The sequence below is a fragment of the Sminthopsis crassicaudata genome, chromosome 1 (assembly GCF_048593235.1).
Source record: "Sminthopsis crassicaudata isolate SCR6 chromosome 1, ASM4859323v1, whole genome shotgun sequence".
In the NCBI taxonomy this organism is placed as follows: Eukaryota; Metazoa; Chordata; class Mammalia; order Dasyuromorphia; family Dasyuridae; genus Sminthopsis; species Sminthopsis crassicaudata.
In genome coordinates this window covers 260,906,742-260,923,901 of record NC_133617.1, presented here as the reverse complement: position 1 = coordinate 260,923,901, position 17,160 = coordinate 260,906,742, and the positions used below count along the sequence as shown (strand labels likewise).

General features: G+C 35.1%; 1 protein-coding gene and 1 long non-coding RNA gene across 4 annotated transcripts in view; one reads left to right on the top strand and one right to left on the bottom strand.

Annotated features, from left to right (window-relative positions):
* The window catches only part of XKR4 (XK related 4), a 517,176-nt gene extending 508,798 nt beyond the window's left edge, over positions 1-8,378 (bottom strand). For all 3 annotated transcript variants that reach the window (XR_012484231.1, XR_012484232.1, XM_074278467.1), the window contains exon 1: positions 7,558-8,378. Coding sequence is in view for 1 of the 3 variants with exons in the window: in XM_074278467.1 (XP_074134568.1) it covers positions 7,558-8,378 (821 nt within the window). In the remaining 2 variants the exon portion in view is untranslated. The remainder of the gene's footprint in view (positions 1-7,557) is intronic.
* Positions 8,379-8,867: 489 nt separating this feature from the next.
* On the top strand, positions 8,868-14,085 carry LOC141549128 (uncharacterized). The gene is made up of 3 exons (XR_012484233.1): positions 8,868-9,003; positions 9,218-9,321; positions 9,760-14,085. It is a non-coding gene; the product is annotated as an uncharacterized LOC141549128 (long non-coding RNA).
* The last annotated feature ends 3,075 nt before the right edge of the window (positions 14,086-17,160 follow it).

The window sequence follows — 17,160 nt, the reverse complement described above, 5'->3', positions numbered from 1 at the left end:
TTGGTATCCTCCATTAACAAGAATATAGTGTGTAGAAATATAATCTAAGTGTAGGCAATGGCAGAAAATACTTTCCCTTTGTGAGTTATTGTGCATCATTTTTATAAGAATGCTTATGTTTCCATTTAATTTGATCTTGAAAGCCAACATGTATTTAGATAATTAGAAGGGACTACATTAAGGGAACTGCAAATATTTCTATCCTAGAAGATCAAACAAAATCTTAATTTCAACACATATACATAATACTTTTTAATATTGGGGAATTCTTCAAAATTTTCATTTCTTCCCTTATTTCACCTTTTTAAACACAAAGTTTGAAATAATTACAAAAAACTCAATTTTAATCCTTCATCCTTATTCTCACAAGCTTAATTTAACCTCTAAAACGAAGGAAATAACTATATATAAGATTATAGCAAACAATTCCATGAAAGGACAATGATCCTATTTTATTATCATAATGGCAGTTTTATTTAAAAGAACAAACTTAGAATTTCCCTCTATATAAAAATTAAAAAAAAACTATAATGAACAATGAAATGATTAACATTTAAGTATCAATAACAGTTGAATGCAAATAAGTGAGCTCATGTTTTAGGCAAGAAATCCAGAATTCACTGATGCTCCTCAAACAGAAGGCAAATAATATATAGATATTTGAAATTACTATTAGTAGCCTCTGTATTTGTTTATTTCTGTTTATTTTGCCACTTTCATGGATAATAATTTGTATAATTAATATGTTCTTTCAACTTCATGAGGAAAACAGTGTCTATGCAAATTAGCTAGATTAAAAGAATTTAAACCCTTTGTATCAGTGATATTGAAATAGGTGGATCTAGTACTCAGGCTCCCCACATCATTTACACAAATAGCCCCTGAAAGAGCCAACACTGAAAAGCTAAAATAAAAGCATGGGGAACTGAAGAGTATAAGGGGTTTTAGATATCTGTCAGCTAAAACTGAAATATCAAGTGTAGTATTTGGAGAAGTTACTAGATTTGTGATCTTCCTTGGAAGATTCTATATCCATATAGCAATGAAGAGATTACAAAGAAGCATAACTTCATATTTCCAAACAAACTACGATTTCTTTTTCTATTTGTGCAAGAACTGATATACAGTTGAGATAGGCAGAAAAAACAACAACAATCAAGGGATTGGGCTCTAGCCCTAGAGCTACAACTAAGTACCTTTAATGCCCTTAGGGAAATAAAAACATTTTTGCTCCTCAATCCCTACTTGTATAAAATGATAATAACAGTTTCTCCCTTTCTCTCCTTGCTTCACAGTATTGTGAGAATCAAGTTACATACAAATATGACTTTGTTTGTACATACAAATATAGAAGTCATAGGATTATTCTGGAGAATCTAGTTGTTCCAAACATTTAAAAAGTGAAACTTAACTCTTTGCATGATAAAATAAAAATTAATTTTAAATTCAAAGAACAAGACCAACACTTTATTTTCTATGCAATATCACTTACCGAATAATATAATTACTCATTTGGTTCTTTTGAGAAAGTTTTTTTTTTTTTTTTTTTTTCAAATTAGGATCTATCTATTGATACATTATCTATTGATATATCTATTGATACATACCCCATCAGTTTTGAAATCACTAGGACTTCTATCAGTGGAGGAAAGATGCCTGAGGCTGATATGGAATGAAAACCTGGCCCAGTTTCTTTAAGATAAGGTAACATTTTAACTCCTTCAGAAAGTTTTCAAGAAAGGAAGACAAGTGTGTAAAAAATACCCACTTAACAAAATGGCAGGTCATACTAACCTTTCATTTTGGAAGTAAAGTCCAGGGATGAGCTAATACACAATCAACAATGATTTTTTTTTTTTCCTGACTTGTCTATGGATTATCTTTCTTTTTTACTTTTCCTATACTTTCCTAGGCATTTTCTTCTGGGTCTAGAACTACTTTTTAATAAAGATATCATGTTGTTAAATATTCTAGTGATAATTTTCTTGGCTGAATTTGTGGCATAGACTAACCAGAACATTGGGGAAATACACCATGGAAAAGACTTTAAAAGAACCAGATACCCAGAAGTATGATATGTTTTTTTTTCTATAAAATTGCCAATTTCCTACTTTATTATTAGGTGACTGTTAGTCAATTAATTCTCCTTAAAGATTTCTAGTGACAAAGAACACATCAAACTATTTTTCTTATTTCACCAAAGGCTGAACATTGTAATTGGGGTTAATTCTAATTATTATATATATATTTTTTAAATTACCTCCTTTTAACTTCCCCCTCCAGGACCAAGAAAAAAACAAAAAGAATCTCTCTTCTACATCATAGATTTTTAAATATTTGAAGATGGCTTTTATTTCTCCTCTATCACTCTCCAGATTAATTATCATTTTTTCAAGCTATCCTTTTGTAGCAATCCCCTTTTGAGTCCTCACCATTATAGTTATTTTTCCTCTGAAGGCACTTTAGCTTCTTAAAGCTTCTTAAAACCTGTTGAGCAAAACTGGATGCACAGATGTGAACGTATTAGGAAAGACTATGAGAGAACTTAGCATCAATACTATTTATATAGAAACTAATGATTCAACACAATTCCTGCCAGTTATAAAGGACTTATCCTTATCAAAGTCAGTGTTAGGCATCACTAAGGAGATTATGTAAGCACAATAACTATTGTTGTTGCTTGCCATCATTCTTTAGGGCAATTGATATAAAAATTTCAAGGAATAATGGTGACAATAGATAGAGATCAATGATTTTCCACCATATCTGCTACAAGATTGCTAAAATGATAGATAACCTGAAGGAAAATGCAGAGTGTGCCACTGTGCCCTTCTAACTATGCCTGCAGTTTCTGGTAAAGTTTTTGAAAATTGTATATCAATGTGTTTTTCTAGAAACTTTGAGATATACTTCACTTTGTTTAAAAAATATCTAAAGATTAAAAAAGTCTTGCAGTTTTGAAAAGGGACAAGAAGAATAAATTACTCCTTGAAAGATGATTCTATTATAGGTAAAATTGAAACTAGAAAGTTAATGGAGGCATTTTTTTAAAGTTTACAAAAAGGAGGTTTCAGGGTAGGGTAGAGGAGAGGTAGGAATAATTAGTACTTAACTTTTGTCAACAGCATTTTCTATTTATGTAGAATTATTAATTCTAAATATTTATATTTACATTTCTGTTTGGATGCTATTGTATCATAGACATACACAGTAGAGCAAAAGTGAACTGTTTGAGATATAGAATGAAATTTTCATTATATTGTTTCCTTTATTTAATAATTTTGTGGGTGCATCACAAATACACAGAAATTTTTAAATTTTCATGTAATACTTATTCAAATAAAGGCCAAAAAGAAATTTTACTTTTTCAGATTCTTTCTTAGTATGTGATTTCAAAAACGTGGGCCCCATGGCAAAACATTATAGAGAAGTTTTTGTAATGTCAAAAAACACTCTTGTGACTGCATCAAGATTTACATAATTTTTTCTTATGTTGTACTTTTATATCTTGCTTACAATAAAAAAAATGTCCTTAACAAAAAATAGAAAACTATAAAATGGCAAAATAAATACTGACCAAAAAATATATTTTTTAAATGAAAAACTATGGGCTAAATAGAATCAATATAAAATCTTACCAGAATGTGTGTAATAAATTCCAGTGGCTACCTATCATCTCCAGGATCAAAATATAAAATTTTATGTCCAAAAACCTTTTTTAGCCTGGTTCTTAGCTCTTACTTTTCCCACTCTTCTTACACTCCAATCCCTCCCTCTCCCAAATCCATATTCTCTGAGATTCAGTGACACTGGCCTCCCTTACTGTTCTTTTTCATAGACACTTCATCTCTATATTCCAAGCATTTTCACTAGTTGTCTCTTTACCCACTTAGCATCTGTCTCTTGGCTCCTTTCAAGTATCAGCTAAAATCCTATATTTAATAAGAAGGCTTTTTGTTGATACGCCTTAATGCTAATGCCCTCTCTCTGTTGATTATTTCCAATTTATCCTTTATATGTCTTGTTTTGTACATGGTTGTTTTCCATGTTGTTTCTTTCATTAGACTGTAAGCATTTTGAGAGCAGGGACTGCCTTTTGTGTATCTCTTACATTAAATATAGTGCTTTGCCATATAACAGATGTTCAGTAAAATGTATTGACTGACTAACTAAAAACAGTAATAGCAATCAAGGATTCTCTCAACCTAGTCCATAGCTGACTGAAAACATTACCAGGGAGGATACTGTGTTTTTTCATGGACTAAGTTCTACCCTAATAAGAATCAGAAAAAGAACAAAAAAGGAAGAATGTTTACTTTTTTTTCATTCATTAACAGAGTTCTTTTGTAGTCATAATTGCTATGGCAGCAAAAGTTCACTTTCATTATTTCAAATAGCTCTTTCCCAGGATCAACCCATGCAAACATTAAAAAACCACTATTAATTTCCCATTAGTAAGCTTTAATTAAAATGAATATGTATCACTGCTTACAGCAATTACATTTATAAGAAATGAATAAATAAATGTGAATCTTGACTAGAATACTCCAAAAGACGATTTCCAGCCAAAATAAGCATTTTAATATCATTTCAGAGTTCCCTTCCCCCCCCACTACAGCTTTCAGAATTTTCCCAGTCTCCTAAAATAACTAGAATTTCATGAAATACTTACAATAAACGGTTACCAAGCTAGCTAAAATCTATTTTATTGATCAGAGAAAGTAGCATTCTAAAAACATGAATAATGAGCTCATGTGTTTTTGGCCCATTGGGTACTGTTGTGTATTTTTTAGTTCAGGGCTTCAGAACAACAGCTCTGAGAGTGAATGGAATTCTTACTTTAAAAAAAAAAAAAAAAAAAAAAAAAAGGGGGCTATTGCAAAATCCTCTAGTTCATAGTATAATCTTAGTAAACTTAGTAAACTTACTATCATTTCATTTAAATTAGTAAAAGTAATTTATATTCTCCTAACTCCTAGTTTAATCATTTAAAGAACAGGAAAATATGTGATTTGAGGAATGTTTCCTTGTATACAGTTCTTTAAGCTTTTCCTTGTTCCCCTCCATTAGGTAGAATAAAAGAAACCAGTGAATTGTAGGGTAAGAATTTGTGAAATACAAATAAGCTAACTGGCCTGTGAGTACAGTCATAAAAGACTATCCTAATTATCTATAATCATCAGCTACAACTTATGGAAAATGTTAAAATTGGTCAGATACTAGATTACTTCATTTAATCTGAAAATATGATGGCAATATAAGAAAGTGTAAGTCCACCAACAGCTTTACTCCCAGAGCAACATAAATTATTTTAGTATCCTCTGAAGCTTCCAAGAAAAAGGCCATATGAATATTTATCAAGAGAACTAAACTATCAGCATGGCCATTCCTATGAGCTAAGATATATACTGTATAGGCATGGCATGATATCATATGACTGTTATAGCTTTTCATCTCAAAGTCTGCCTCCTCCGTCCTACTGCTCTTTCTATATGAATTGGGATGTGGTATAATTTTAATATTTAAAAGTCTTTTATCTTTCCTTTTTATTTCTCAGGAGAAACTATACTCCCTTATAATTTGGGGAAAAAAAGTTTAAGCACAACTATGATCAAAAGAACTACTGAAGTTCACAAGGCTCTGCAAAAGATTTTTAATAGAAAGTCACCTTCTAAGAATAATAATTCTATTTAATTTCATTGTTTCATAAAGTGTATGAATCATTGTTAAGCATTTATAAGCAAGTCTGATGTAGATTGCTAATGGTGCCTGAAGGAAGATAGTTTGGGAAAATTATCTAAATTTTACCAAAACGGTTTTCATAATTTAAAATTTTAAATGAGTCTGCTATTGTAATTTTGATTCTTACTAAATGTTTACATTCCTCATCCAAAGATAAACACTATAGATGTTTCTTGTTTAACATGAGGCTACATAAACATTAAGAATAGTTCAAAGAAATGAATCATCACAACATTTTAAATCCACTGGAAATAGAATCACATTTAAGAATGATATTTCAAAATGTTATGAGACATTCAAGTTGTGGGAGTATCAAAATTCAATTTATGTTACTCTTTACTCTGTGATCTTAATACTTTTTTTTAACAAAATTTTGGGATTTCTTGAAAGAAATAATTCTTAATAATTTTATTCCAGGACCTACAGAAGTCTTTTTAAACTTTCTAGAAGAGGACAAGGCTGATCACTTTCTTAATTGCAAGCATAGCTGTTCAGTGTTAGGATTCAGATAACTCAGCTCCACAAGGTCTGAAAGTTACTTTCACATAGACTTTCTTTATTCAGTTACCATATCTGAAGTTTTTATACCAGAATACACCACAGCAAATAAAAGGTTAACAGAATATTGGTATACTAAAGTACAAAAACATTATCTCCTAGCTAGATATACTTTCTAAGAAGTTTTCTATTTTTACACATGGCAGTTACAAAGACCTGCACTAAACAGTAGGAAGATATGAGAAATTTTAGAGTACTAACATCTTTATTCACATTCTTTCATATATATATATATATATATATATATATATATATATATATATATATATATATATATATATATATATATATATATATATATATATATATATATATATATTTATGCAGTTCAACATATTATAAAATATTGCCCTTAAAGGCTTCTAAAAACTTTTAAAAGGAAAACTATCCCAAAAGAATATTTTGCCTGCTATATCTAAATCTATGAAATAACTTTCACTTAGCAAGTTCTGGTTAGTATTTCAGTTTAAAAATTTAAGTGATGGGTATGTAAGAAGATTGGTATCAGATCTGCTTCATGTTAACAAAGTAAAACCATCAACTAGATGCCAAAGAGTAGGCATTGCTTCTCTCTTCATGAATTTTTAATCAGTTTAAAAATCAAGCATGATGATAGTAAACCCGATGAACTAAAGAATTCATTCTATAATATACATTTTATGGAAATCATTTATATAAACCTAGGAAAAATGAGTTTCATATTAAGACCTCAATGCCCTAAATGCAAAACCTGTGTATCTGCCAGTCACTTTCCTTTTGAATCTAAGAAGAATACTGAAAACCTGAGGGCTTCTGATGGATGATCAATCACATCTAACTAGAATTAGAAATTATCTGGAGAAACAAAAGGAACACAATTACCCATGTAGCACTCCCAAATCTAACAAGTTCTACATTAAATATATATTTAAAAGCTGCTCAGTGGAGCCCCTCCCACTCACCAAAGCATTATCAATTTAAAAAAGGTGAAGATTGTAGCAAGTGAAAAAGCTAGAAGAGAAGAGACGAGAAAGGGTGGGGTGATCAATACTACTTTCCCCTTCTCTATTCCTTTCCCAAGGTAATAGCTTCAAATTTAAAAAAAAAAAAAAAAAAAAAAAAAAAAAAAAAATCGTCAAACTCTGCAAGTGTCCGAAGTACCTAAGAAAGTGTGACTTAGATAAAATCACAAAAAACTAACAGTGCAAAAACGAAAGTGGGTGGTGGTGTAATATTGGCAGTAAGCATCTCTCTTTCCCTCCACCCCTGATACAGTACCTCCAGATTTGCCCGAGCTGCAAGATGTGGATGAGTGACTGCAGGAGCCAGATGCAGAACGAACAGGACGCAGACCTGTTCTTGCCGCTGGCCCGAGTGGCACTGCTGCTGTTGCTGCTGTTGGTGGTGGTATAGCTTTTGCTGGCATTTGAAGCTTGCCTTTGCGGTGTTGAAGGACGAGCATCTCCTTCTCCAACTGCAGACCCACTGCTGACCACCGTCTTGCAGTCGGCTGCAGGCTGTGGGCAGCTAGAGGAAGAGGAAGCAGCGGCTGCTGTTGCAGTTGAAGCGCTCGTGGAACTGTCCTCGGCACTGAAATCGTGCACAAACCAGCGGAAGCTGAACACCTGCACGGAGAGGGAACCCAACACCACGAAAAAGAGAGTAAGTCCAAACCACCAGCGCTGGCCCCTCAGGTAGTAGTCCACTGCCAGCCAGATGTCTGTACCTACATCCGCGAAGTACACAGCTACAGCGGCCAGAATCCAGAGGCAGTCCCATAGTGAGTAGCGTTGCTGTTCCCTGCCTAAACGCAGGCACAACGAGGAAGAGCCCCCCCCTCCGCCGCCGCCAGAGACCCCCGAGCCGCCGCCCGAGCTATTGCTACCGCCGCCGCAGCAACAGCACCGGGAGCAGCCGCCACCACCACCGTCCGTACAGCAGCCACCCCCGGCAGCCTCTTCGTCCTCCGCTCCAGACCCCGACGGCAATCCCGGAGCCAATCCTTGCACCGAGCCCGAGTGGTCCGAATTTTGCAGCGGGGTGAAAGCCACGTCGCTGCTCTTCTTCATTTTTAGCCTCCCGTCTGACTTAGCGGCCATGATGTCTTAAAACCAGAAAAAAATCCTCCTTTATCTGACACCTTTCCCCCTGCTGTCTCCTCCTCCAGCCACCTCCTTTTTCTCTCTTCTCTTTCCCCTCCTTCCTTCCCCTCCCTTTCCTTCTTTACTCCCTCCCTCCGCCTTTTCCTCTACTGCTGCTGCTGCTGCCGCTGCTACTCCACTCCCTGGTTTCCTAGCTGACAGACTGGGTAGGTAGGATCTGGGCTGGGGCTAGCAGCTCCCCTTCCGCCAGCTGGAGCGCCGCCTGGCTGTCTACAGCAAGCCAACCTTACTCTCCTTCCCTTTCCAGTCCCCTTCTTCTTTTTCTTCTTCTTCACCCTCTTTTCCGGGTTCCTGCTGCTGTCCGAGCCGCCGCCGCCGCCAGCAGCAGCAGCAGCCGCGGCGGCGGTCCTCGGACCTGTACATTCCTCCCCTCTCCCTCCCTCCCTCTTTCTCTTCTCCACCAGCTGACTCCGAGTGAGAGGATGACCTCATCCCTTCTCTCCCAGCTGCTGCCGCTCCCAGCCCCTTACGAAAGGGGGAGGGGGAAAGAGGGTCCCCCGAAGAAGAAGGAGGAGAAAAAAGGGTGGAGAAGTAGGACCTTCCTTATCCCAGAGCGGTTCAGGTGTGTACGGCCAACATTATCAATTCCTTCTAGTTTATAGAAGATTTTGGAAGAGACTGGCAAATTTAATAGAAACAGGGTAAGGGGAGAAGAAAGAGGTGAAGGGAGGGGTCCCCTGCATCAAACCCGAGAAAGGAAAAGAAAATTGTGAAAGAGCAGCTTATGCATTTGGGGCGAGGGAGTAAAGTCCTGTTTCTTTTGTATCCATCACTAGGTTCTTGGTACCTGGAAAAGGGAAAGCAGGTTGCGTTTTGAAGCATACAGAAAAGATGGGAGAGAGATTTTGACCTGGTGGAGAATAGAGGAGGACCCTAGCAGGTCACTGTGTTTTTCTGTTCTCTATATTAGCGTGCCTGCATGTACATATGCATGTGTGTATGTGTGTGTGTATGTATGTTCAGCCCCTGGGGTGAGCAGGTGGATAAGAACCTTTCCGGTTGCCGGGAATCGCTGCTCTTGCATAAGGCAAAAACCCGAGAGACTAGTCCGGAGTAGAAAAAGGGGAGGGGAAGAACAGGGCGGGACAGCGTCCCGAGAAGGGGATGTTGGGGATTGAACTTAAGCTATTTCTTTTAGCGTAGGGGAATTGCTTGTTCTCAGGTTTTTCAAAAACAGAGGAAAACTTGTGTCAGGGTTAAGTGCGGGGACTGTTGTCTAGTTCTTTAGTAGGGAAGAGGGACTGGGAGTCCAAGAGCGAGAGAGCTTGAAACAGTGAAAGGCGTGATCAATCTCGGTACACTATCCCTTCTCTTGTAGGCTGAAGCCACCTGACTGAAGCACTAAACATCAGTGGCTATTTCGTGCCTCTGACTACCGCTGCTCTGCCCGCTAACTACTCTGGGTGATTGGCCCGAGCGACAGGGTTTTCCACTTTGTCTCAGCAGGTGGTGAAGCGCTGCAGGTCTGTCAGCTAGTAGAAGATCTGACTGTTTGGACCGGAGCAGGACTCTGAGACTGCAGGAAGATTTCCCTGAGACCAGAACATCTGGAATTGGATAAATTGAAAGAGCTTCAACCACCTTCCCCAACCATTTTTATTTTTTTCCCTTAAAGAGACAGAAACTGTGGAATAAGTAAATTTCCTATCACTTCAAAAAGGGTTCCTTTTAAAGCCCTGGATCAGCTTAAATCACTATCATGGACAAATAATAATAATTACAATAATTCAAGTTTGAAAGTACTCCAAAAGTTTTAGAAAAGAAAGATATTCTACCCTCATCTTTTCCAAAAGTAAACTTAGTTATTGGTTAGCAGGGTTTAACTTCTACAATATAAGAGCCAAGCAAAGGAGTATAATTTTTATTGTCATGCAGTGAGTCAGATTGTAAAAAGCAGAAATGGAAGTGACCTGACACAATTTTCAAGTGAGAACATCAGTTATATTTATTTACCTCTAGAGGGGAAAAAAGGGAAAAAAAGAAAGAATGGCTTTTCTCCTGTAACTAGTTTCCCAACAACTTTTTCACTAGTTATCAAACTAATTCTAAACTACTAAATGACAGAGTTAATTTGTGATTGTTTGACTTGAATAGGAGGATCATTAGCTCCTTAGGAATGACCATTTTTCTCTGCTTATAGAAGGAGTCATCTAAACCACATTATGCCAAAGATATATCATCTTGCTTGAATAGTTGGAATAGAATCAGTTCCACTCCCTGAACACAAACTGTCATTCACTCTCAAGATAACATGCTCTTGACCTTGATTTTAACCTTCCTCTGATTCTTTTTCTATTCTTTTTAATGGCACCATTTACAAAAAGATCTGAGACTATATTCCACATAGACACAAAACAAAACTAACTGAATATGCCCCATACAAAACTTGCAGAGAAAACTAATGCTGAATACTGTTAACAAAGCACCTGGGAAGGAAGATAAATATTGTTATTCACTTGAGAATGTGATAACAAACAAATATTTTAACTTCATTCTAAATATAGACCACTAATGGTATAACAAAGTTTTTTTTTTTGACAGAAAACACCAATGGGAGAAGGGAAGACTTTCCTTCTTCTTTTCCTCCTTCCCCCACCATATTCAAATCTAGAGTTTTGCTCATATTGTTCCTATGGATCTTAACTACAGCAAAGGCACTTAGGGAAAGAAATTATCTCTTAGGTTACTGGTTTCATTCTAAGTACATTCTAAGACAAAGCAAATGACCTGTATTGTGCTAGGTACAAATAGGAATCCACAATAGATTATTGAGAAGAGCCCAGTGCTTCTTTTGGAAGAGCATTTGCTCTAAGTGAGGTTCTCAAATATCTATGCCATACATATGTAGGAACTGCAATTATTTGTCAGAAGCATAATTCATGTAGCCCAGTTTTCTTTTGCTAACAGTAGCCCCAAGTGACACCCCATGAGATGGCATTTATTCCTGATTTCAGTCTTAAAGGTAAGGCATATTTTAGCATTCTTCTTTAGCATCAGTTGATAGATATTAGTTATAAATTTGTTTGAATCTTTTAAAATATGCTTTTAAAAAAATCTGTACAATTTTTAAAGGGTAATTAGTTCCATGAATGGGTTGATTACTTCAGAAGACTTGTATTTTTCCACCTTTTCATGGAACACAGTGCAGAGGTTCCTATTATTGTGCTAATCAGCTATAGGCATAAGGTTAAAATGATATGATAAGAAAATATCTCAGCTTTATCACTTCAGAAAGAAGTCCAACATGGAGTCAAGGACCAAAGAAAATCACTTAGGAGTAGTACACAACAAAGAATAAGACTGGAAGATTTTAGAAGAAATGAAGCATGCATCAGACCATGGAAGAATGGCAATATAAACCTTTCTCAGTCTAGAAGTTGGAGTAATTTAATTTAACATCCAACAAAGGGTATGCTTAAACCAGCTTCTACTAAACCAATTGTTAAATTTTCAGTGTAAACATTTATACTTTGTAGACTGGCAAATATTACAATACTCAGGACTTGTCTTATTCTAGACTTTAAAAAGTAATGGACAAAATGTTAATAAGGTAGATTGAATTTAAAAGTGTATTAAGCATCCCCCCCACACAAAGATTGGTCCTTAAGTATTTACCAGCACATTTCTGTATCAAACACAAGTGAAGGAAAGGAATATGGGTGAGTGTCCCATAAACTCTGCTGATCAAAATAATTTGTGATCAAGTTTAGGATAAAATAATCTGTCCTCTACAAACTTGTAAATATTTATACTTTTCTGTTTTCCTTTTGTTGCCTAGTCAAAGATCTTTTTTTTTTTTTCAAAAAAGGGACATTTTCCTAGATAATATGTATACTATTCTCAGATATGACTACTGAATGACAAATTTTTTTTTAAAGCTAGGGAGCATATTCTAGATTTCCATTAATTTTTTCTATTAAGCAAACCATAAAACTTTACATTTTTCAATAAAGAAGGTTAAAAACTCCATGAAGTAATGCCTAACTTTGCTTAATAAGCAACCTCTCTCCTCCTTCCAAGCAGTAAAACTATGCAATGTACCTAACCTACTAATAGAATGAAACACCACACCTTAATCTTACCCCTGTCCAGCACTTTGGAGATCCAAACTGCAAAATGCAGAAATTTGCTGAGGCTGTGATAGGCAACAACACAGAAACATGCTGTAGTGCAACAGAGCTCTGCAGGAGAGCAATGGAACAGAGGGAATGAGGCAGGACATATGTCTGGGCTTGTAATCTAACTCAGCTATATGCCTCTGAGATTCAAATTCCAAAATACAGAAATTTACTCTTGCTTCCATAGCAGCCGCACGGGAGCATTCTCTACTGATGAGCCAAAGAACTGAAGAACAGAGGGAATGAGGTAGGACACTCTGTTGAGAACTATAAGGCAACCCAATAAATCTAAGGGAAAGATCCGAGCATCCAGTTGGGGTTGATTTTGTTCCCTTATTCTAGAAATCACTTGGGGCAGTCAGTAAGGCTGGTAACTTATCAATTGTCCAATGTGGGAGGTAGTTGAAATTTTTTGAGATCCCCAGCCCAGAGAAATAACAAGATGAAGAAGAGAAGTCAAAAAGTAAGCAAGAGGGGAAAATAAGATAGAAATTGCCAAAAGTCTTAAGAGGAAGAAAACTCAAAGACCTGAAAGATAAACGGAATATATCAACAGGGAAGAAACTAATAATATGACCTCTGGATCCGGTTCGGGAATCTATGAATAAATATTGCAAACAAAGGGACATAATTCAGTACCAGATAAGGCTCCTTTGGATTTTAAGGACATTATGAAACAAAAAAGCACTATTCTTGAATAGTTTAAATAATGAAATAGATCTGTGAGAGTAGAAATTATGGCTGAACTCCAGAACTAGTTGTCAAAATAAAAAAAAAAAAAAAAAAGATTCTATAGTGGCAAATAACAAAACAAAAGAGAACACAAAGGTTTGAGGAAGCAAATACAGAGATATGAAGACAAATATGAGAGGAAAAGCAAAAAAAAAATGGCATTTTTATATATGTATGTATGTATAAATATATGTGTATATAGGTATATGTATATGATAGGACCTGATTGTTGTCCCCATCCCAAATTTGCTCCCAGTTCCAAGACTAATAATCACTGGTCTCAATGAGTAGGCCAGCATATTCTGTAACCATATCACCAGGGTACAACATGATGATTACCACAAAACATAACAGAAATAACACAAGAAGAAAGTAGCACCAAAAGGATGCAGAATAGAACATTGAACTGTAAACCTTAAATCTTTCCCTTGAAATGGTGCCTATGCAGTTTCCCTTTTTTTCTGTCCTTGAGTAAACCATGCTAGTTATAATGTCATTACTATAACTGAATGTCACTCTAAGTGAACTTTTTTGTATGCTTTTTGGATAGCCACATGCACAGTTCTACCAAGACTTTAGGACCTCCCCATGTTAGCAGACTCCTCCTATACCCTCAAAATTTACATATCTTGTGATATAATCAGCACTATTTACTGTATAAAATCCTTATCTTGCTTTGCTAGGCTGCTGACTCTGGGAGCTTAGTCCACCCACTGAGTGTGTAAATCTCATTAAAATATTTTTGCTTGGGTTGAAAACTGAGTCTTTCAGAGGTGACACCATGATATCTGATATTTCAGCCTAACTATATATTAATATACACAAAAATCTACACATCTACATATATGTGTGCATATATATATATATGCCTATTATATATATATGTATGTATGTTTACATATACTCCCTATAAGAAAAACATACTAAGCTCAAAGACAGGACATGCAGAAATGTCTTAAGACATTTAGGTCTCCCCAAAAAACATGACAAGTCTAAAAATCCTGAAACAAGAATAAAAGAACTAAAACAAAAAGCTGCTCAGAATTTCTGTATGTAGAAAACAGTATCAACAAAGCAATCCAAAGATTTTCTCCACCCCAAAAAAGACTGAACATTCCAAGACATATAATGATTAAATGTAACAATTCTATGAAGCAATCATGGACTCTCTAAGCAATTAGGAAAAACACCTTCAAATACAAAGGAAAATAAATTGGAACAACACAAGACTATTCTTCTTTACCCATCAGAAAAATTAGGAGATAATGTGTTCTAAGAGCAATGGAGCTTAAGATACAATCCAAGATGACCTATCCTGCAAATCTGAGTATAACCATAAATGAAAAAAAAGATAATGTTTAATAATAAATAAGCATTCAAAGCATTCTTAGAAAGAAAACAAGACAGGAAAAGAATGTTTGCTTCTCAAAAGTACCACAGAAGAAAAATTCAGGATAGGCAATAAATGTATCAGTCAAGGTCAGCAGCAGGAAGACTGGCAGGAAAGAGACAATTAAGAGACTTTTCTTTAAAAATCTTCAAGAAAATGGGGATAAAGACTGCAGACAGATGGAGTTAAAGTTGGAGAGATGTGCATAGGCCAAGGATTGCTTCTCTCCATAATCTGCTAATATTTAAATCAAAGTTTTGTTTTTTTTGTTTGTTGTTTGATTGGCTTTTTTTGTGAGCCTAAATTACAGAATATAAGAGAAGGTGCTTGGAGGTGGTAGAAGGATGATAGGAGAGTGAGTTTGCTTTGTCCTGCTCAAGTTAAAGGCTACTCCTATGGTCTTTGAGGAAAATACTTTCAGAAAAGTAGATGAGAGAGTATGAGGACCAATTGAGAAGGAGAGGGAGAAACAGGGGTCCTTTGTTTAGTAATTGACAAGAGTGCCACTGATAAATGCTCCTATGGATGAAGAGAGAAGTTCTGTGAAGGAAGGAAGAAATCTTGCACTGGGTTATTATCTAGAGGATTTGATACGTGGTGAAACCAGCTACTCTACCTCAGGAAAGTGAGAATCAATACCTCTGGTGGGAACTTGGTAGTTAAAGGAGATGATAGATAAGAGTGTAGATTGGGAGACTAAAGGGGAAGGATAGGAAACCAAAATGCAAATATTAGTGATGGGTTGCAAAATTGGGGCTTGGTCCTGCAGTAGGGTTGTATACTCTTTATCAGCTGCAGGAATCGGTATTTTTCTAAAAGTGAAAGAAAATGTAAAAGGGAAGTCTGAAAGCAAGCTCTCTGGGGCAATGACATCCACTGCTTAGAGATCCAGAATGGATATCTTGGAAGTTTTGATTCTAGAAGGAAGATAGACAATACAGAGAGATTAGATAAATAGAAAGGGTAAATCAGAATCATGAATCAGAGGCTGAGAGTGCGGAGTTGATAGAAAAGGAGGTTGGATAATGAAGAGAGTAAAGGAAAGAAATCCTTTCTGGAAAGGGGGACAAAAATGAAATTTAATAAAAATAACAATTGAAGGAGAGGAGGAAAGAAAAAAGAAGATTCCTCTTGACTAAGAGAACAAAAAGAGGAAAGAGATAAATAACCAAATAACAAAACATGAAAAAAATAAATGAAGTAATTTGTAAAATTCCAAAGGCAAATGGTTAACAAATGTGAGAGAAGTTCTAATAAATGGTCAAAGGATACAAATAGGTGTTTTTCAGAGGAAGAAGTCCAATCTCTCAATCATCAGATAAAATGCTCTAAAACACTGATAATTAGTGGGATATAAATTAAACCAACACTGAAATGCAAATTAAAGGAAGCAACTCAAACCATTAGATTAGATAATATGACTCAAAAGGGAAATTTTAAAAATTACAAATGCTGAAGGGGCTATGGTACGCTAATGCATAGTTGTTGGAACAGTGAACTTGTCAATTCAGGAAATGTTGAACAAGTTATTTATAAATACTTTTGTGCTATAGGTAATTATGAAAAGGAGGATTTCAGAATAGTCTGTAACACTTGTATAAACAGATACTAAGTGAATAGAAGCAGGAAAACATTTTATATAATAACTAATAAGATTATCAACTTTGTATTTAATAACTTTAATCAATACTTTATAATTACTTTAATGAAAGATCAACCATAATTCCAAAAACTCTTGAATAAACATGTTATCCAGCTCCAAAAATAGAATGGATTAATTCAAAAAGAAAATTGAAGGGCATATATGTATTTTTTTTCTCCTTGTTTTTTGTTTGTTTTTTAGAAGAAGGAAAAAACATGGTGAATACAGAAATTTGTTCTGTGTAGACTATACATAATTTTCATTGGTTTTGTTTTATTTTCATTAACCTTTCCAATGGAGGGGGAAAAAAAAACTTTCCAATGAGTAAGGGAGGGTAAAGTTTGGAACTGAAAAAATAAAATTGCATATTAAAAAATGTATTGGGCCACTAGCATAGATCCCCTTAAAATTAAGCTAAAAAAATTAAATAGAAATTGTTGTGTGTTTATAGCAAAAGAAAGGAAAAATTATAAACTCGGGGAAATAAAAATTATCAGAAGGAAAATGAAAAAAACTAAGTCATAGCTTTAAATATGAATGAATCAAAGAAAAAATTAATAATTTCATAAGAACACAAAAACCTAAAATCTGTGGCTTATAAGAAACACATTTCAAAGACCTACACAAAATAAAACTAAGAAGATGAGGGGAAATTCTAAACATAAAGTGAATTAAGGGGAAAAAAAGTTCCAATCATGCTACCTGACAAAGTAAAAACATTCACAAAACAAAAGGGGATTAAACAAGAAAACTGCATAATGTTGAAAGAATCACAGCGATAATAAATTGATATTTGCATTAAAGTTATGTTCCAAATGCCTTTGTCTCCAAGTTGGT